At 33.5% G+C, this 22,750-nt stretch overlaps 1 protein-coding gene across 1 annotated transcript; it reads left to right on the plus strand.

Moving 5' to 3' along the window:
• The first annotated feature begins 5 nt into the window (after nucleotides 1–5).
• Nucleotides 6–20,893, plus strand: LOC134243318 (transducin beta-like protein 3). Its single transcript, XM_062725576.1, has 24 exons — nucleotides 6–128; nucleotides 335–386; nucleotides 5,514–5,609; nucleotides 6,734–6,781; nucleotides 8,724–8,801; nucleotides 9,160–9,308; nucleotides 9,503–9,673; nucleotides 10,334–10,409; nucleotides 10,868–10,967; nucleotides 11,318–11,520; nucleotides 11,697–11,897; nucleotides 13,443–13,549; nucleotides 13,652–13,850; nucleotides 13,944–14,033; nucleotides 14,160–14,228; nucleotides 14,329–14,399; nucleotides 14,708–14,864; nucleotides 15,243–15,301; nucleotides 17,501–17,604; nucleotides 17,836–17,907; nucleotides 18,315–18,473; nucleotides 18,781–18,874; nucleotides 19,698–20,139; nucleotides 20,394–20,893. Exons 1-24 carry the CDS (start codon nucleotides 109–111, stop codon nucleotides 20,700–20,702), a joined length of 3,126 nt encoding a protein of 1,041 aa, XP_062581560.1. The 5' UTR covers nucleotides 6–108; the 3' UTR covers nucleotides 20,703–20,893.
• Nucleotides 20,894–22,750: the final 1,857 nt, after the last annotated feature.

Below are 22,750 nucleotides of genomic sequence, written 5' to 3' on the forward strand. Positions count from 1 at the left end.
CAGAAGAGTTCCAATAAAACAGAGTTGTTCTTCTTTGAGTAATATTTGGAAACTTCCGGTGCACGTGTTGACCATGATGATGTTCATAAAGTGACAACAACTAAAACTATGACACAACTGAAAGAGAAGTAATCTATTTTGTTAAATCATTATTAAGAAAAATGTCTGCATGATGAGTCACAAACAGCCAATTGATTGTTTTAAGATACAGTAGTATTGACATTGCATAGTGTCAATACACCAAAGTCTGTGTATTTACAGGTTATGAAGACTTGTGTGTTTGATGTTTTGCATAAGGAATTTGTCCGTTGAATTTTTTACTTTGTATTTACAGTTTTGCTGTAGAAACAAAGCATGAACCATTTTTCACAGGAGGGAAAATTTATGTAAGTACGATACTAGCAGGCCCAGCAAAATATCTTGATTTAGCTAATATAGCTATAAAGTAAAGCTTGAAAATAGCTATATAGAGTTGTGTGCCATAATTTAAGATCATTTTATTTTTTCTCTATATATTTCATTGAAAACATCATTTTGTAAAAATCATTGGCAAATTAATGGTAAATTTTTGTTCAATTTAAGTATTTATTTCAGTACTTATTAAACTAGAAAATGTGTAGTTATCTTTGAGTGTTGGTAAAATGGGTAGGCAAACCCGGGCCGGGGCAAATCGAGATTTTTCAATTTTCCGTCTTAATGAGGCCGAGTCTAATTTGAGTGCGCATGACTTTGCGCAGCTTTTTAATTTCATGCAGTCATTTGTGTGACAGTAAATCTTTGCCAAATATTGTGATTTTAATACAAAATTAACATTATCTGTAACCTCTACTGGTCTGAAAATGTGCTTTTACGACAATAATGAGGAAAAAACGCTGAAATTGCTCTAATGACGTGACTATTTTTGGATTTTGTAAGCAATGCATGACGCTGAAAAAAGATGAATGGCTCGTTTGTATGTTCAAGGCCTCCGTGGATTATATACAAAAAACTGATGACAGAACATCCAAAGAAACATACTAGCAATCTAAACATTGCTATTTTTACCGAAAAATCATATGCGCCGATAATTCATCTGCACTGATACGTATTTATACCGTAATATGGCAATTTTAGAGGTATTTGCTTTGAAAAAAATAAATTTAGTAATTAATATTCCAAGACCAACCTAGATGGTGAACTTTTTTTGAAATTTCACTACTTGGTGACTTTATACAATAACTTTCATCTACTTGAAAGAAAAAGAAATCCCTAGGGCAGAAATACAAAAAATATGAAAAAATGTGATAATTTGGCAATTTTCCAACAAATTTCCATAGGGTCCAATAGTGAAATTTGACAACTTTTGAAATGATCCCCTAAGAAATCGGGATGGTAAACATTCGATTTTTTAATCTTAAAACAATAAATATAACAGTAAAAATTTATTATCAAAAAATTATCAAAATCCCTAGGGCAGAAATAATTAGACTCGGCCTCGTTAATACTTTATCGATCGAGCTGAAATTTTCAGGTTCTATTCTATATGTCTTTATTTATATTCGCTGTTAAAATTTCCCCTAAATACAATATTGTAGATTTTACCGGGGCTTATTGATTTTCAGGTTGTTAAAATGGGTAGGCAGTTTCCCAAGTCCACAACATACATGTATGTTTTCTGAAATATATTGCAGAAAGTCCATAAAGTTATGAATAATTCTGGTGTTTAAGAATATAATTATATGAACGAGAAATGAATATATCTTCATTGGTTATTGCAATATTTACGTAAAATTACATGTTTTAAGAAAAACCGGGTCATTAAAACCGGATCCGATCGACCGGGACAAACCTGAAAATTCCGGAATAATTGTACAGGTTATTTGATTTTGCTGAAAATTGACATTTAATCTAAACAGTTCCAAAACCCAATTTCAAATTGATAATTTAAATTATTAAATAAAAACGGTTCTTGTGAGGATACTTCTATGTGGTTAGAGCTGGGCAATGTCGAAAAAGTGATAGCTAGACATCCTCTGATAAAAACAATTGGCTTTCATTATTTCGGAATTTTCTGATTTGCCCCGGGTGATCGGATCCGGTTTTAATGACCAGATTTTCTGAAAATGTGTAAAATCTGCAAACTTATAGCTTTTATAATGTAAAACTAATCATATTTATTTAATATAGAGTGTAAAATATCGGAAAAGCCCACAATTGTAATAGTTTCATGAGTCGTAATTCAAAAATACCGTAAAATGTCGTATTGATTTTGCCTACCCATTTTACCAACTTGGAAATGAACAATCGCCTAGAAATTCCGAAATATTGCGTAGATTATGGCAATATTTACAGAGAATACAAAAGAACCTTCAAGAAACATTATCTGAAATTTTCAAATAAATTGGTTGAGTTTTAGCGAAGATATTTGAAAAATCTCGATCTGCTCTGGCTTTTAATTTGCCCCGGCCCGGGATTGCCTACCCATTTTACCAACATTCATTATCTTTCTTTAAAAGATCATTACATGTTTAATTTTTTTTAAAAGATAGTTCATCACTTAACATCAATTCTAAAATTCAATATCAATGTTGACTATATAGTGAGTATGTGACTTAAAAATTCATGTCACACTTAAGACTCCTCCACACCATGTGACTTGTGAGTTGTGACGTATATAGAGAAAAAATACTTTTACTTCCAGTTTTATCTAGTTTATGCATGGACGATTTGGCCTACCACCATTTGTAAAAGAGTCTTACAGATGCTTAAGAGATAAAGATTTTGCAAAGAGAAAAGTTTGCAGTACACTGAGAGCGACACCCTAATCATAAACAATGAACACATGCCATGGCATGATCACGGAGTGACCAATGGAAAAAGATGTTCCAGGACCTGTTTTTTTTAAATAAAAGAATAACAGACGTCTGGGATTATGTTACATAATAATTCGTAAACAACGGGTACCAGTATGACGAGAAACGTTTAGGTTATTTATACTTTCAAGGCAAATCAACCGAGTCTGTTTTATTAGTTTAAATTTTGGCACAGTGATTTGTGCGTTTCAATAAGGCGTAACAAAAAAATATGTTTGTTTACGGTTACCGGACCGACCCTAATTTTAATCGCCGACCCAAACTTTTTTTTTCATCATAAAAATCCAGAAGTAACTGGCCGGTCAGTTTAACTTTTACATTCATCTTTGAAATCGAAATTGAAAGTACAGAAACAAAACCAGTGAGTTCAAGATCTACATCAACGCATTCGTTGCAATTTGCTTACCATTGCGTGGCAGTTGCAGGGGTGCTACCGTTTTTTGGGGGTAGTAAAAATAAAATTAAAATTATGCATGTATAATTTATAAATACATGAGAAACACAAACGGTATTTTCACTCATTGTTTTGCTATTTAATTTCCAACTAATGAAAATTTTCCAGGCAGCATGCTCCTACTGTTCTTAAATCACTTTAATCTCATCCATTTTGCATTACTACTTGACTTATTTACTTAAAAAAAAAAACGATCGTTTTTTTTCTAATCCGAATTTCCTCCATTCCTCTGTTAATGGTAAATATATGCAGATATCTCTTTCAATTATATACGATCCCCAAATCGAGTGATAGCTAAGTGTTATGTGATTAAACTTTAATATATATCAATTATACTTAGTAGTTTGAAATGAAAATAAAATGATTTTTGCTTCATTTTAGATAAGCTAGACTAGTGCAATATGGTCAGAAATAGGTAGAATGTTCTATCGTTAAAATGATAATTAACGATAAACAACGTGTATTCGTAATGTAGCAGAAAGAAACACGGGCGATAACTCGCATAGTGCATTTACTAGGAACAATCTAGAGAGTTCCGAATGTAAACATGGCAGGTAATTTGAATCGAGAGAAAAACGTTGAGAAAATTAATTGGATTTTCGTATTTATATGGATTATTTTTTGGGATAAAAGGCATAAGCAATCTCAAGAAGGTTTGTTTTGATTATTTTGGTAGTTATTCCCAGTGCAAATCATTTTATATTCTTCAAAATCGTTTCGGAGCGGATCCGCTCCGGTTTGCTACATTGCAAGTATATGGGACGTATTCTAACTGTGGTGAGGGCCTGTACCGAGACACAGTTAGATTATTCTAACTAGGTCAGAAAAGAAAAGATAATTTCTTAAAATTTTTAAACTTCAACTTTAAAAGGAATGGCTTAGGACCCTGGCTTTCTCAACAACTTTTTAAGATATTAGTTTTTACAATTTTTTGCCCCTATATTTGGACTGGTCACTTAAAACTTCGGACTAGTAACTTTATTGCTGTTACAAGCCTGTTGGTTAGTACTTGATTTTTTTTTTTAATTGCACACTCCTGGAGTTGTAAGGCAGTTGGCAAGAAAGATTATATTGTCTACCACCCATATTACAAGCCCAAACAAAAGTAACGCACCATACAATGGTAAAACTGTCTTGTAATTCCAATTCATTTGAATTTGTGTATACAAAAAAATTCAATAAAATAAAAAAAATTTCCTACCTACCGACCCTATTTTATTTCAGCATGTAACAGTAAACAAAGTTATTTTTTTGTTTGGCCTAATACATTACCTCATTGTGTGTTTATAAATATTGATAAGTTCAGTGGCAGTAATTACTAAATATAGTATGGTGACATATGCAGAGACGGGCAACAGGAAAGATAACTCCAAAAAGGAACTTTGATACCAAAGATTTTGAAAATATTTTTTCTACATCAGTGCATTTAATTTTAATTCAATTTTTTGATGTAATCTAATTCATTAATGTTTCTTCTCTACAAAAGGAGTCTTTATTGATTTTTCTTGAGATGTATTTTAGAGAAAATGAGTTTTATGTACTTTTTATAAATAAAATAAATTTCTATAAAAAATACAAATCTATGTTGATCGATAAAATTAAGTTTTTATGGTTTTTCTGTGAGCTTAAAAATATACGATAGGGTAAGACAAAATTTGTTGTGCTAGGTATGAAAACGCCTTGGGAAAAATTTCTTGAAACTTTTGAAATAATTATTCTAAAAAATCAGTATGAATTACATTTTAATCCCTGGACAGTTTTTAAAGGTTGATATGCTTGTTAAAAGTAATGCTCAATAATATGAGAACATATTAAGCTGTGGGTGTGTGGAGGACCCTTAAATTACAATATTTTAAAAATATCAAAGCTGATCAGATAAAAACTATTGTTTTCATCAACCACAACAATTTCTTGGATTATCAAGACATTTGTGATAAAATCTGTCAAGAATTGTTGTCATGCCAGTGATTTTACAAAATGTTGTTTTCAATGAAATATATAGAGAAAAAATAAAATGATCTTAAGTTATGACACACAACAGTAGCTTTATTTAGCCTTTCAAAAAGGCTTGATAAAGCTATATTTATGCAGTTTTTCAAAATAGTCATAGTTGACTATAATAATGAATGCAAAATTTTCAAGGTGAAATGGAAAATGTTTGTCATATTTCCTAGTATATAATAATAATGATCTCTTTGTGTTTTCAGATTTCTAATAATGGAACATATATGTTTTGTGGGTGTGGCAACAAGATCCACATATTGGAGGTAGAATCTGGCCAAACCAAGTTCACATTATATCAGGTTCGTTAAGTAATAAAACATACTAGATATTAAAAAAATTAGCATCTTTGGTGTTAAGATAATTCAATGATAGTTCCTCAGTTTCTGGCATGGCATTAGCAGTTTCCATGGAATTCCACAAAAACATGCAGTTTTATGCAGTCATCTTTGAATATGCAACACATGAACAGACAGACAGTTCTGAAGTATATCTTATACTGTGTATGGGAAAATTAATTATATGTGAGCTAAAGGCTCATGTGAAACTTTCTGATCACATTTTGTCTGGCATTCATGATGATAAATAAATAGACAATAATTTAGATGACAAATCAATGGAATTTTATCCCCAGGTAAATTTGTGCTAGCTTCTGCAATATTGAAAATTTAATGGCATTTTTAAAAGTTTTCTTCTTGAACTGTTAAGTCAGAAAAATAAAACTTATCAAGTATGTGAAAACTTCATTATATAGTTTAGATTCAAGTTTGTTCAAAATTATAACTTCTGGGAGTAGCATCAGGCTACAATAGACCATCAAAGGTTTACATAGGAATTTTTAGAAAACAAATCTTTGAAAATCTTAATAAGTAACTCATTTCATAGGGAAGAATAAAATTTGCTCAAAACTTGACCCCTTTTTGAAGGGTGGGGGAAACACTAGGTGATCAAAATTCAGATGGGAATATACACAGGTAAAAAAATACCAAATCTTCTTCTCAAGGATAGGAATGCACAGGAAAAAAGAACAAGAATAACAGGATTGTGTTGATCTTATTGATATTGAAGCATTCCAATGTTGTGTGGATTCAGCTTTGATAAATCCATAAAACCATAGAGCTAGCTTTAGACCCACATTATGAAGTCAGCTGCTGATGGAAGTAGTAGGACCAAAGTGACTTAGGCGAGCATTGGGGATTACTGTGAAATCACTAATTTTCGTGGGGGTTAATTTTTGTGGTTTTCAAGGTATGAAGAGACCCACGGATTTATATCCACCACGAAATGCAATTTTTCACATATATATTACTACTGAACAATTCTCCAACCATGAAATCAAATCCTGATGAAGCAAGATATTTTCCTCAAACCACGAAAATTTGACCCCTCGAAAATGTGATTTTACAGTATTTTTTTTTCATTTCAGGAAGAAGATGAAGAAATAACCCATTTCTGTTTATCTCCAAGTAATGAGGTAATCTTCCTTTACATATTAAACTTACCAATGTATGCTTCCATACTTTATAACTTGTATTCACAATTTTAGGTTGTTTTTTTTTTTTAACTTTTATATTAATGATGCATACTGTATTTAGTTAATGATGCATCTTGTTTAACTTTACTGTGTTGGTGTTTCATTTTTAGCTCTACTGGTCAGAGACCAGAAGAGCTTATGCGATAGTAATGCGTCCGGCGTCCGTCCATCTGTCTGTCTGTCTGTCTGTCTGTCTGTCTGTCTGTCTGTCCGTCTGTCTGTAAACAATTTTTCAAAACGCTACTCCTCCTACAATTTTAGTCTGATTTCAATATTACTTGGCACACAAGTAGACTACATTAAGATACATAGAATAGTGCATCGGTTTTTGATTTCAATGAACGGTGTTACCATGGTTACTAAAAATAGAATTTTCTGTGAAATTCCTTTAAAACGCTACTCCTTCTACAGTTTTGCACACATTTCAATATAACTTGGCACACAAGTAGACTACACTAAGATACATAGAATAGTGCATCAGTTTCTGATTTCGATGAACGGTGTTGCCATGGTTACTAAAAATAGAATTTTCTGTGAAATTCCTTAAAAACACTACTCCTTCTACAGTTTTGGTCTGATTTCAATATAACTTGGCACACAAGTAGACTACACTAAGGTACATAGAATAGTGCATCGGTTTTTGATTTCGATGAACGTTGTTGCCATGGTTACTAAAAATAGAATTTTCTGTGAAATTCCTTTAAAACGCTACTCCTTCTACAGTTTTGGTCTGATTTCAATATAACTTGGCACACAAGTAGACTACACAAAGATACATAGAATAGTGCATCGGTTTTTAATTTTGATGAACGGTGTTGCCATGGTTACTAAAAATAGAATTTTCTGTGAAATTCCTTAAAAACGCTACTCCTTCTACAGTTTTGGTCTGATTTCAATATAACTTGGCACACAAGTAGACTACACAAAGATACATAGAATAGTGCATCGGTTTTTAATTTTGATGAACGGTGTTGCCATGGTTACTAAAAATAGAATTTTCTGTGAAATTCTTTAAAAACGCTACTCCTTCTACAGTTTTGGTCTGATTTCAATATAACTTGGCACACAAGTAGACTACACTAAGATACATAGAATAGTGCATCAGTTTTTGATTTCGATGAACGTTGTTGCCATGGTTACTAAAAATATAATTTTCTGTGAAATTCCTTTAAAACGCTACTCCTTCTACAGTTTTGGTCTGATTTCAATATAACTTGGCACACAAGTAGACTACACTAAGATACATAGAATAGTGCATCGGTTTTTGATTTCGATGAACGGTGTTGCCATGGTTACTAAAAATCGAATTTTCTGTGAAATTCCTTAAAAACGCTACTCCTTCTACAGTTTTGGTCTGATTTCAATATAACTTGGCACACAAGTAGACTACACAAAGATACATAGAATAGTGCATCGGTTTTTAATTTTGATGAACGGTGTTGCCATGGTTACTAAAAATAGAATTTTCTGTGAAATTCTTTAAAAACGCTACTCCTTCTACAGTTTTGGTCTGATTTCAATATAACTTGGCACACAAGTAGACTACACTAAGATACATAGAATAGTGCATCTGTTTCTGATTTCGATTAACGGTATTACCATGGTTACTAAAAATAGAATTTTCTGTGAAATTCCTTTAAAAACGCTACTCCTTCTACAGTTCTAGTTTGATTTCAAAATAAGTTGGCACACAAGTAGACTACACAAAGATACATAAAATAGTGCAATGGTTTTTGATAAGTACAAACCAGTAGAGCTACAGTCTCGACAGAGACTTCTGGTTAGTATTACTTTATCTCATTTGTATTGTTTTAGGGACTTTTGAGCTTGAATACTGCTTGTTATCTCATATATTTCATTGTATACTGTAAACCACTTTCAGTATGTAGTTGTTGCCACAAAACACCTTGTTCTGAGACAGTGGAGCTGGAAAGATCAGGTGCTGGTCAGGTCATGGAAGGTCAGTATAGGTCATTATAGGTCACAAGAGGTCAATGTACCAGATTGGATTCAAACTAGTTGTACCCATTTGGCTCTTAGATGTCATAAACCTTTGGGTTTTTTTATTGTTTAAAGAAATTGTTTATAAAAGTACATTCTTAGTAAGATTCTTGCAATATTTAAACAGATGACTGAGATTTAGTTATGTTAAAACTGAATCATTTTTTTGGCAAAAGTATTAAATGGGAGAATTGCAATAGTCATACAGAATCTAATATTGCAGCCTCTTGCATATGTTAAGGCAGAATGGTAGAACAACTGTCAGTTGTTATGGGGTCTTATGATATTTGATTCTATTTGTTTTATTTGTTTTTCAGGCTATTCATATATCCCCTGTCCTGGCCATGGACTTTGATGTATCCTCCACATTGTTAGCAACAGGAAGTTCTGACACAACCATTAAACTGTGGGATATTGACAAACAGTACTGTACACACAACCTCAAAGGTCACACTGGGGTTATAAGGTAAGAGGTCAATGTAAAGCGCTTTTTATAGATTAATTCTTCCTTTGGGCTGCATTCAAGATCCTATCAGATGAAATTGTTTTAATTAGACACCGCAAGGTGTAATGATGAAGAAATAATGACTATTATTGAAATAAGAAAGCAAGTAAAGATTTTGCTCTATGATGTTAACATGTGATTCCTGTCTTGACCAGCCTGGTGAAGTTTCACCCTGACAATGAGAAGCTACAGCTGTTCTCGGCCGGTGATGATTACAAGGTCAAGGTCTGGGATCTGAAGACAAGCAAATGTCTGGTGACGGTAGAGGCCCACTTCAGTGTTGTCACCAGCATGGTCTTCTCACCAGATGGCACCACTATGTACAGGTAATATTATTAAAATGCAAATTATCCCACGTTTCCAATTATGGTTGATACCCTGGCATGCCTTACAAAGTGGACAGTGATTCCAAATATCCTTGGAATTAGTTTACACTTTTTTACAAACCGCTTTGCATTTTATATGTTATGTAAATCGCCTCTTTCCTGATTATACAGTATAGCTTGATTAGCTATTACCGTATAATCCCTATTAACCGCCCCGGGCACTTAGAAAATTGCGAAAAGGGGGCGGTTATTTTGGTATTCTCTTTGTAATATTTAATATCATATCTTAACTTCAAAAAATATTTTGAAAAAAAAATAAATTCAAAGAATCTCTAAAATAATGCCTAACTTTACTTTAAATGAAGATAATCCACCCAATTATGCAAAATGTATCATTTTCCAATGAGAAATTAGATAATAAACAATTTTCATTTTCACTTCCTTTAAATTTTGACAGACTTTTGATACGATTCTAGATAATTTTAATCACTGTACAGGGGGCCCTTATTTCCTGACAATTGATAAAGACCTAAGCGAGCACTTATATAGGCAGGGGCTGTTAATAGGGATTATACAGTAATTAAATTCATTCCTTTATAATTAAATGATATATATGAAGGTTGGTGCTAAAACAGAATTCTGTAATTGGTATTTCCACAGCGGAGGTAGGGATCGTATAATTTCTGTGTGGAACTTGGAGGAACTGAAAGTTACGAAGACCATACCAGTCTTTGAGGTAGGTTTTGATGCTTACAATGTACAGGACTTGTATTAAAGCATTTTAAAGAGTTTGGGAGTGTTCTGATGAAAGTTTATATAGTAGTCACTGTAAAGTATTTAATGTCAGTGTGATTTATGTTGGGGATCATGTTGATGTCTGACAGCTGTAATTAAGAGAGCGTGTTGATGTAGACATGTATCGTGGAGAAAATTAAATGTCAGCATGTATAATGGAGAATGTTTTGATGTCAACAAAAAGTTTTATCAAAAGTGTTTAATGTGAAGATTTTGCTTGACATAGAGTCTTTTATGTGAATGTGGACATGAGACTTGTACACTACTATTTGACCATGAGTGTTTTAATGTCAGCAGTGTATCCACTTTTATTGTCATAATATTTATTAGATTGTTAAAAATTTTGTCAAAGTATTGATTGGATCTCATCTTATAATGTCAGTATCATGTTTATTGTAGAGTGTTGAGGCAGTTATCTTGCTTCCACCAGAAAGAGAGTTTCCTGACCTTGAAGTCACAGACTCGGGAGTTCCACACATCATCACAGCCGGCAGCAAAGGTCAGATACTAAAACAAAAATTTTCATTCCTTTCTTTATATATTCATTTATAGGTGTTTTAGGTTAAAGCAGAGACATTAATTTTGTTTAAAATACTCACTGTTTTTCAACTATTCTTAGATGAACAGGTACTTCTAAAAAAATACTAGTAAGAATATTCAAAATCTTTACGATAAGGAAGTCACCAGGATATCACATTTTACTACCTTGTAACAGTGATTATTTCTGTAAATTAAGCATAGTTAAAAGTTGCCAAGAGGACTCATAAAAATTCTTTGTAACAAGAATTCCTTATAAATGGGTTCTTCATAATCAAGTTGTACTGTAGTTAGATATTTGCTATTATTCAGGGACTTTGCGAGTTTGGGATATTGAGAAGTCCAAGTGTGTACATGTAAGGAAGGAACTGATTGGCCGAGCAGTAAACAGTGACCAGGATGATCAGAACATTACACAGGCACTGTACAACGATGCCTTACAGAGTGTTGCCGTGGTTACTTTTGACAACAATATCACATTATGTAACCTAGAGGACCTGTCTGTCAAGAAACAGGTCTGTTTGAACTTTAAGACAAAAAACTTTAAGAAAAAAAACTCTTCACAGAAATTCTTAAATTAATGTTAATCTTTTTGTACTTTTCCAAAATAGGGTGTAAATATAAATTGTTTCAACTCCAGAAACATTTCTTCAATTAATGTTTGTAAACTGAGATTTATTTCAATTTTCAGTTTTGTGGTAACACAGACCAGGTGTTGGACGTCCAGTTCCTGGGAACCAAAGACACTCACCTTGCGGTGGCCACAAACAGCGAGCACCTGAAGGTGTTTGAGATTTCCTCCTGGAACTGTCAGCTGTGCTCGGGCCACACGGACATCATCCTGGGGGTCACGGTTAACAGGAGGAAAAACCTGCTGGCCACCTGCTCCAAGGTAGCTTTATACAATTATTGACTTTTGATAAGGTCTACTCGTGACTATACAGACCTGGTCAGGTATTGGTTGACCGAGGCCGAAGGCCAAGGTTAACAATACCTGACCATGTCTGTATAGTCACGAGTAGACCGAATTCAAAAGTCAATAATCGTTTTATTAAATGATCATGAATTTTATGTCACAGGGTGAATAAATTCATATTATGATATATACTATATAATTTATTTATAAATGATTTGTGACCTAATCTACTAATCATTTCATTACCATCATCATCATTTTCACCTATACAGCATAGTAAATTACAGTCCTTTGGAATTTACTATGTGTTAAGCTAGTTCATTCATGAAGTCATTCATTGATATTCATGGGGTTGAATGCTCATTGGTTGGTTTGGGAGTGTGAAAGGTCAAAGGTGTTTGTGTCAGAATGGGTGCGGCTTGAAGGTGTGTGATTGGTTGATATTTTAGTGTGAGAAGTGTGTGAGTGGTTTTACTAGTTTGGAACCAAATACACATGCTTGGTGCCAAACACTGTTAATAATTCACTCCACCCTAAGACAGTCAGGAGGAAGGAAGAGTGTATCTCCTCTCCATATATAAAGTCCATCATTTAATTAATGAAGACAACTTTATACCTGTCTAGTTGGTAAGAATTAATTTACCACCATTGCTTTGAATAAGTTAAATACCTTATCAATTAATTAAACAGAATTGAATCAGAACAGTTAAAGTATTCTAAATTGATTCAATGTGTGAGTGTTAGTGTATGAGTGTATTCATTTATTTTACAGGTCACCGTAATTGTTCTTCTAATTGTTATTATATTCATCTTGTAAAGAAATTGAAGCAGAAATGCAAATGAACCCACCAGCCGTGTTGTTGTTTATTGATGGAATTATAAATATACCGGTATTGCGGCTGTGACATTTACAACACTTTTGACACTTTCAATCTTGTCTCCATCAAAAATAAACACCTATAATATAATTGTCATGACTTATCTAATTAACAACTAGTAGTTAAATATTGAAAACAATATTATCAAACAATAAATACTCAACCATTTACTTTCAAAAGCGTTTAATCTCCTTAGTACGGGTGTCTGACATGTTTACATTCACACCAACACATGTTTTGAAACACGCAATCCGATTGGTAAAAAAAACTGTAAGCAAATCTACGGTTGGTCAAGAGGGAAAATCTGAATAAACCTCATATGAGGTGAACTCACTCTGAGGTACATCTCAGGAAAAGGCATCTAAACCAATCAGAGAGCACCAAAATTCCTGATCATTTAATAAAATTAGATACATGTATGTCACTAACACCAGAATACTGTCAATTCAAACTTTAATTTAGATTACATGGTTAATTTAAAGTAATTTTTATATAGATATGCATGTATTTTATAGGGGTGTATTTTAAGAACAGGCTGTTTTGGGTCTCAGAAATCTATAGATAGTTATAAAATGATAGAAGTTTATATTAAAGGTGCTTGTAAACAGGATCTCTGGAATATCTTTGATTGTTTTGCTTACAGGATAACACAGTGAGGGTGTGGAGATTTGACCCAGAATCTGGACAGGTCACCTGTGTAGGGGTGGGCCATGGACACACACATATTGTGAGCACTGTAGCAATGGCAAGGTATGTTAATGTGTAACATGCATGTGTAAAGCTTTAGGTTACATTGGTGATCCTTCTTTATACAAACTGAGTATTGTTCATTGAATAATATTCTACTTGCAGTGCATCAGCTGGCTGGATCGTAAGTGGGGGACAAGATTTTACCCTGAAGAAGTGGAAGCTCCCCCCATCACTGGAGGGACCCTGTACTGATCTGAAGTGTACTCACACAGAGAGAGTCCACGAAAAAGACATAAACTGTGTGGTGGTGTCCCCTAACGACAGATACATAGCAACAGGGTCACATGACAGAACTGCCAAGGTCAGGTCATCTATTGACTCTACTCCATCTTGAGGTCTGTTCTTTTTGTAGTGAACTGTACCACATTTGTGTGTAACTTTGGTCTTTTTACAGCTATGGGATGCTGAATCCTTTGCTTTAGTTGGCGTAATGAGGGGCCACAAAAGGGGAATTTGGTGTGTCCAGTTTTCACCTGTAGACCAGGTAAGGAAGTCAATCAATTTTGTAATGTTCTTTTTATCTTTGAAGGTTAATATCAAAGAATAAACCTAATATTTGATTGTTTATCTTAATTTTGTTAATATTCTTACTTTATTGGGTTTTTTTCAGTGCATTGCTACTTCTTCAGGGGATGGAACCATTAAAATCTGGTCTATACAGGGCTTGGAGTGTGTTAAGGTGAGATGAAAGTAGATGACATTATCATTTATGATAACCTTGTCAGACATATTTATTTGTTTTATGTAGGCAGCAATAGTCAGTGTACTTGTTATTTTAGACATTTGAGGGACATGACAGTGCCGTGCTGAGGGTGACATTCATCAACAGAGGAATGCAGCTTCTCTCCTGGTATGTCTGACTGAGTCCCTGAAGAAATCTAGATTCTAAGTGAATCAATTTCTATTGAAACTCGCACATACATTGTAGTACTGTAAGTGATTTTTATAAGTTAAATAAGGTAAAAATTGGAAGCAGAGAATCATTAACTTAAAACTTACATGTATATGTTCTTTTCCTTTTGAGACTTTTCCCTATAATTTTGTCCTTGTTTTGAGAATTTTCCTGTAATTTTGTTGTACCTTGCTTTTAGGCATTTCCCTATGAGTTTATGTCTTGTTTAATAATGGGAGGCACTCATTTTGTACCTTGTCTTCCAGTGGCTCTGATGGCCTAATGAAGATCTGGGTCATTAAAACCAGCACCTGTGTCTCCACAGTGGATGAACATGAGGATAAAATCTGGTCCATCACAGTCAATAGAGAGGAGGATCACGTCGTAACGGGGGGAGCAGACTCCAGTATCATCATATGGAAAGTGAGAAGCGTTGACCTATGAAATAACTTCGCTATATCTGTAATTCGTTATATCCATATAAGGAATACTTTAAATTTATATAGCTGGGTATCCAAGATAAATTCGCTATATCTGTGAATTTGCAATATCCATGTTCTTAATAAACGAGTTTTACTGTATTTATATTTCTCAACTTTTGATGGCTTGAGAACCGTACTTTTAATTTTACATAGTGTAAAATATCAATGCAGTGTAATGAAGACATCAATCTATCAGTATTTTTATTTATTTATTCAGATCCCAAACATTTACTTGACTTGGAATTTACAAAAAAAAAAAAGTTTATAAGTGGTATTTTTTAAATTTGATTGTGATACACAATTTTTCATCAACTTTTAGGATGTAACAGGAGAGGAGGTTCAGAAGAAACAGACAGAGAGAGAGGATTTCATACTCAAGTTAGTGTCACATACTACAGTCAAACCTGTCTATTCTCTACACTACTGCTTTCCTATGTATTGGCAGATTAGACATTCAAGATTGTTAACATTTTAATTAAATTTACTGAAAGGGCTTAAAATCTACATCTACAAGGCAAAATTTTGAAATACATGTACACAATATTTGGATTAGACAAGTTTCAAGGTATATTGTATATACTGTAAACAAACTTTTATTTGCATGCAGGAAGTATCTCTGAGTGTTACAATCTCCTTTTACACTCATGAATATTTATTGTCTCAAACTATTTATTTTGCATTGTAATAACCTTTTTAATTGCTTATGTTTATTATTATTCCTATTATTTTTCTTGCTATTTTTTTGACATTTATCGAAAAGACTTTTTGTTCATCGTAAAGGTCATTAAAAGTTGAACAAATTTGACCCAACGCATATGAACTATGACCGCTTTCAAAGTTACGCAAGAAATGCTTGTTTCGTCGGAAATAATCTAGAAGAATGAAACCTTCACCAATGTCTTCGACTACATGAAGGGACATCTGTTCATTGCGAAAGTATTCGGTGACCCCTTTAATGAGTTATACCTGAAAGTTTTTGAATTTTAAAAATAATTAAATATTTTCAAAACGAAAAGTCGTAGCGACATGGGACTAACTGCATTAGATTCATGACCTTTGATCTTAAAATTTATGTAAAGGTCAAAGGTCAAGGTCATTCCAAAATTGAGAAATTAAGCTCTTTTAATATCTTTTTTTGTCTTCTAACATATACAAACTGTCTTAGCATCATTATTAAACACTTTTAAAACTTTTTAAAGATTTAATTCGTTTCCCTTAAAATTGACTCTATTAAAAGTTATTGCCCTTTGTGCGAAAAACCTTGTTATTGCTTAATGAATGTAGAAATATGAAACCTTTAGTCTTCAAACAGTTGACTTCTTCGAGTTATTGCCCCTGAAACTTTGTAAATTTTACAAATAATGTAAACAAGCATCATAAGATTTATTTACCTTTCAGGTTAAAATTCATGTAAAGGTCAAAGGTCAAGGTCATTCCAAAATTGAGAAATTAAGCTCTTTTTATATCTTTTTTGTCTCTTAACATATACAAACTGTCTTAGCATAACTAATATGTACTCTTAAAACTATTTGAAAGATTCAATTCGTATTCCGTAAGATTGACCCTATTAAAAGTTATTGCCCTTTGTGTGGAAAACCTTGTTATCGCTACTACTAATCGTAAAAACAAAACAATTCGACTTATTGAGACATCCATTGTGAAAGTGGTTAACTACTTCAATTATTTTTAAAATCTCTAATTTTTAGAAATAATTAAAAATATAGGAATGAGCTCAACTGCATAAGATTCATTGACCTTTGAGCTTAAAATTCATGTAAAGGTCAAAGGTCAAGGTCATTCCAAAACTGAGAAATTTAGCTCTTTTTATATCTCTTCTGTCTTTCAACATATGCTTAATGTCTATGCATCATTAATATGTACTTTTAAAACTGTGTCTTAGATTTCATTCTCGTCCCTTAAGATTGACCCTATTAAAAATTATTGCCCCTTGTACGAAAAACATTTTTATTGCTATTGCTCCAAAACCGTAAACTGCAAAGACACGAAACCTTTTCTAATGTCTTATGGGACTTTAGGCAAAACTTTTATGTTCAAGTGCAAAAGGATCTGGTGACTCCTTGAATGAGTTACTGCCCTTAAATGCTTTTGTGCTTAATATTAAACCTTATAACTTTTAAACTATAAGACATAGAGACATGGGGTTAATTACAATGTGACCCTTGACCTTTGACCTTGAATATGACTTGAAGGTCAAAGGTCAAGGTCACCTAAAAAAAAAAATTCATTTTCATTTTTTTTCTTCTTTTAAGCCATTCCCTGGTTTCTTTTTTATGAAATTTAATTTTAGATAGATAGATATAAAATGAAATTGAAATTCAAAAGGTGGAAAGACCTCTTATTGTTCTGTGAACAATAAGTCTCCTAGTTGTAAAGAATATTTCCTCAGTTGTGAAAATTTATCATCATGAATCCATTTCAAACTGACGTATCGTGAATAAAAGATGATGGGTATAATAGTTGGTCTACAATATCAAAAGTTTTCTGTGGAATTAATGGCTGTAGAGAATCTGATATACATGTACGTGTATTTAACACTTGTACGGTACTTATTTGTAGAGAACAAGAGTTGAGTAATTTGCTCCATCAGAAGAAATATTTGAAAGCTATAGGTCTGGCCATCACCCTGGAACAACCATTTAGAGTTCTCAATATCATTAAAGGTATATATACAACAGATGTTACAAATCATTTGTAAAACAAATTACAGTAAATGTCCTATTTATGCAGTTCAAATTTGTTTTTAAAAATTCCATTTTATTATTTAGTATCCTGTGCCTTATTGTATGCAATATTTTTAAAGCAAAAAAATCTGACATCATTTAAAATCTTAATAATGACGGTGATTAAAAAAAAAAACAAATACCATGCTCAGTTTAAAAGTTGTGTTTTAGAAATTCTTTATAATCCAAATGGAAAAACAGAACTGGAGGCAACTCTTCAAAAACTCAGGCTTGATCAAATAGGTAAGAAGTGAAAATCCAAACCATGTGTACGAGTATAAATGTGTTACTTTATTCTAAGTATTTTGAATTTTTGAAGTTTTATGAAAGAATTTACCTTCATACATTGCTGTTAATTGTAATGAGACTAAAAAAAAACGGTGTTTATTTGCAGGTACAGCTAAAAATATATTTCATGATTGATTTTTAAATGTACATGTATACCATTTTGAAATAGTTGTTTTGGCATTGAGTGACCACAAATGCCACCGAAACTTTGTTTTGAACAATCTTTCCACTATACATGTATATCTTGTAAATGTATAACTGTACAATGTGGTCTTGATTTAAAATGCTCTTCTGGCTGCGTACATGTAAAATGCACATTTACGCTACAGCCCATATGACAAGATCTTTACTTTTATTACCAGATTCAGTTTTGCGGTTTGCCAGTGAATGGAATACAAACAGCAGACATTGTCGTGAGGCTCAGTTTGTCCTTAACACAGTGCTGAGGACATATCCCCCCGAGGAAATCCTCAAGTTCTCTAACATCAAGTCAACCATGGAAGCCCTCATACCATACACAGGTAATACACTGTTTGATGAAAATGTTAATTCTGCTTTGTTGATGATACTTGAATTCTACTAAGAAATTTTGTTTTGTTTTCCCTTGATTTTTAATTTGAAATGCTCAACATTTACCAAGATTTTAGATTAAATTCACTTTGTTTCTAAATAATTCAAATTTAATAATAAAAAATGTAACAAATTACATCTACATGACTATAAAATATTTCAAATATAATTCCTAAAATTTGAAAAGGCAGCAAAGCATTAGTATTGGGCAGATCTTTGTTAATTCCCAGTTATTAAATTAAATGTTTTGTTTGACAGAGCGCCACTTCCAGAGGATGAACCGTCTTTTACAGCAGGCCATGTTCCTAGAGTTCACCTGGGGATGTATGCGGCGAGCCACGGATAAAGCAGGGTCAGTAACTGAGGCAGTAACACAGTCAATACCACTGTCAGTACCTAACTTATACTTGAGGCAATACCCCATTCAGTAATTAAGTCAGTATCATAGTCAGAAGTTGAGTCAATACCACAGTCAGTAATTAAGTCAATACCACAGTCAGTAATTAAGTCAATACCACAGTCAGTAATTAAGTCAATACCACAATCAATAATTAAGTCAATACCACAGTCAGTAATTAATTCAATACCACAGTCAATAATTAAGTCAATACCACAGTCAGTAATTAAGTCAATACCACAGTCAGTAATTAAGTCAATACCACAGTCAGTAATTAAGTCAATACCACAGTCAATAATTAAGTCAATACCACAGTCAGTAATTAAGTCAATACCACAGTCAGTAATTAAGTCAATACCACAGTCAGTAATTAAGTCAATACCACAGACAGTAATTAAGTTAATACCACATTCAGTAATTAAGTCAAACCACAGTCAGTAATTAAGTCAATACCACAGTCAATAATTAAGTCAATACCACAGTCAATAATTAAGTCAATACCACAGTCAGTAATTAAGTCAATACCACAGTCAGTAATTAAGTCAATACCACAGACAGTAATTAAGTCAATACCACAGTCAGTAATTAAGTCAATACCACAGACAGTAATTAAGTCAATACCCCATTCAGTAATTAAGTCAGTATCATAGTCAGAAGTTGAGTCAATACCACAGTCAGTTATTAAGGCAATATCACAGTCAGTAATCAATTCAATATCATAGTCAGTGTTTAAGTAAAATTTGATTAAGTTCAGTGTATATCAATGATTTTATTGTAGGCCATTGGAGGTTTCACAACAAATGACATCAGAAGGACAAGAACAGGTCACCCAGTCTGTACAGATGTCAGAGGTGGAGAAGGGAGGTAACTCATCCTCTGAGAGTGACTTGGAGAGTGATAAATCAGACTCCGGTAATTCTGGAGAGAATTCAAGTGATAAAAAGGATTCAGAAGGGGAATCTATGGAGGAGGAAGTCAAAGGAACTAGTGATTCAAACAGTTGTGAGTCGGACATTGAGAATAAGAGACCATTAACTCTGATGACTGAGCCACAGGGGGCTGACAAGTCCGCCCAGAAAAGGGCGGAGTCACAGGTGACTGACACATCATCGGTGAACAGGGTGGAGTCTAATACAGCTTCATCAGGGGACTCAGATTCTGAAGAGTCCTCAGAATCCAGTCTGGACGACCCTCCAGTATCAACCAATCAAACTCCAAAGGTGAGCTTTACACAGTAAAACACAATTACAATGAAGTGCCAGAGTTTTGCTTTGTAATAAAAAAGAAACATATCACCTTCACAGAAAATCATATTAACTAAGCACCTTGTGTTCAGTCAGTATGCTTTTCGCTGAAGTCAATATTTCCAGAGATAGACCTTATAAAAGGAGTATATTTGCAATCATACACTTGTGAACATTTTATAGCGATTTTTATAACATACTCGAAATCATGTGTTTGAATCTCTTTTCAGGGAGACAGTAGTTTAGCCCAAGAGAAACTCATAGTCAAAACAAGGATGAGAGGATCAAAGCAGATAAACAGTGCAGAACAGAAGACAACAGAGGATGTCCAGCCAACCGTGAAGGTCAGATCCAGTAGGAAGAGGTCACAGCAGGTGGAGCATGACGAAGAGGAACAAACTAGACAGAAGTGTGTGAAGAAATCAGTGAGGGGACAGAGAACCAGTCAAACTGAGAAAACCAAGCCTGTAACAAACAGTGTCAAAAAGTTAAAACAACCACTTACAAGGTCCAAAGTACTAAAACAAAAGGGAAGATAACTGAACTGAAATTGATTTTATTTTTATCATAATTTAATAAACTAGTACATTCACCATGATATGAATTCTTTTTTAAACATAAAGAAAAAAAAACCTGTATAGTACTGAGTATTTTTTTATGCTTCAACCACAAATTAAATTCCCTCAGTCCAATGTTTTTCATCAAAGCACAAAGGTTTTACCCAACGAAAAGAAAAAGAAACATTCAAGACAGACAAGGCAAAGATTATTATTTGTATATTTTTTCAAGCAGTAGTGTTTAGAAACTAATAGAGGTGAGACAAAGTATGACCTTTGACATGTATTTTTAAAAAGTTTTAAAGAAATCTAGTTTCAGAAGCAACTGAAGACCTTATCTCCTTCTACCAACAAATTAATTCATTAAAATATATGTGTGTATATTACCAAAGCAAGTTCCACTGTACATGGTAATGGGTTCATGTATAAAACAAACAATGTAAAAGTTGATTAAATTTGTTAAGTTTGTTAATGTATACACTCAAAAATAAAAATACATCTATTACTTTTGTCTTTGTTACTGATTTTGCATCTGTCAGCAGTTTTAGTTACAAGCAGAGAAGCACTCAGACAAATGTCTTATCCAGTTTCTCGATCTCTCATGAACTCTGATAAAGATATGGTCAGAGAAGATATCTGCACCAATAATAAAAGAATTGAGATTTGACTGGATACCAGTAATTCATGTAAATATTGAAATCATTTTACTTAGTTCAACCAACCAAGCATTTTTAACTCCTCAGTGGGATATTATGAGGGATTTTTGCTGAAGTCAGGATGAAGATGCTAAATGGCTTCAGATGTACTGGATATTCCCTACCCATTGAAGTCTGACACAAATGCAGACAAACATGATCTACATGCATATTAGGCCTTCTTAGCTCTTGACCTTTCCCTTGGCAAAATTTACATTTAGTTTAGAATTAACACTACCCAAGGATGCTTTTACATTAGTTTCACCTTTTCTGGCCCAGTGGTTCTTGGGAAGGAAGATTTTTAAATGACTCCACCCTATTTTGTCTTTTCTTGATTATCTCCCATTGCAAGGGGACTTGGCCTTTCATTTTAACAATTTAAATCCTCTTCGTTTTCGGCTGCTTTGTACCAAGTTTGGTTAAAGTCGGCCAAGTAGTTTTTGGGAAGTTAGAAATGTGACAATTGGTGATCAGAAAAGCTCACTTGACCTCTCAGCTCAGGTTAGCTATAAATAAGCTCTATGGTTTTTCCAGTGACAAAGTAAACATTAGGCAATAAACCATACAAGAGGCCCTTAGGTCACATTGCTAACCTGAGTAACTGGCCAGGCTGTTCTTTACTAGCTCCCCCCCATGTAATACCTATTGTGACACCACCCTACCCCCTGGGGTCATGATTTTGACAATTTAGAATCTACACTATCCCAGGATGCTTCAACATAAGTTTCAGCTTTTCTGGCCCAGTGGTTCTTGAGAAAACGATTTTTAAAAGATTTTTCCTATAAATTTCAATGTAAAACTTGGATTCCCTATTACGGCCCAGCCCTACCCATGGGGTCATGATTTTTACAATTTAGAATCTACACTATCCCAGGATGCTTCCATGTAAACTTCAGCTTTTCTGGCCCAGTGGTTTTTGAGAAGATGCTTTAATGACCCCACCCTATTTTGTCTTTTCTTGGTTATCTCCCATTGTTAGGGGACTTGGCTCTTCATTTTTACAAGTTAAACATTCCTTCACCCATGGATGCTTTGTACCAAGTCTAGTTGAAATTGGCCCTGTGGTTCTTGAGAAGAAGTTGAAAATGTTAGAAGTTTACAGATAGATGGACAATGGGTAATCAGAAAAACTCACTTTAGCTTTCAACTCCAGTGAGTTAAAATCTATGTGTTGCTATTGAATTGTAAACAATGTAGATCGTCATGCTTTGGAACTCATTCAACTGATTGGAGAACAAGTGTAACAAAACATCTTGTGCTGAAAATTGTCTTCATATGAAGTAGTGTACCCGACCCATTGAACAATCAAAGAGTTCAAGAAATACTGATTTTAAA

This window comes from Saccostrea cucullata, unplaced genomic scaffold, assembly GCF_032062105.1.
Source record: "Saccostrea cucullata isolate Sc308-1 unplaced genomic scaffold, CSIRO_AGI_Scuc_v1 ctg133, whole genome shotgun sequence".
NCBI lineage: Eukaryota > Metazoa > Mollusca > Bivalvia > Ostreida > Ostreidae > Saccostrea > Saccostrea cuccullata.

Excerpts from the sequence above, each read along its gene's own strand:
- LOC134243318 (XM_062725576.1), top strand. The coding sequence starts at position 109 with ATGACACAACTGAAAGAGAA. Across the intron at positions 387-5,513 it reads TCACAGGAGGGAAAATTTAT|ATTTCTAATAATGGAACATA; the intron begins GTAAGTACGATA and ends TTGTGTTTTCAG. Across the intron at positions 14,865-15,242 it reads CCAGTATCATCATATGGAAA|GATGTAACAGGAGAGGAGGT; the intron begins GTGAGAAGCGTT and ends ATCAACTTTTAG.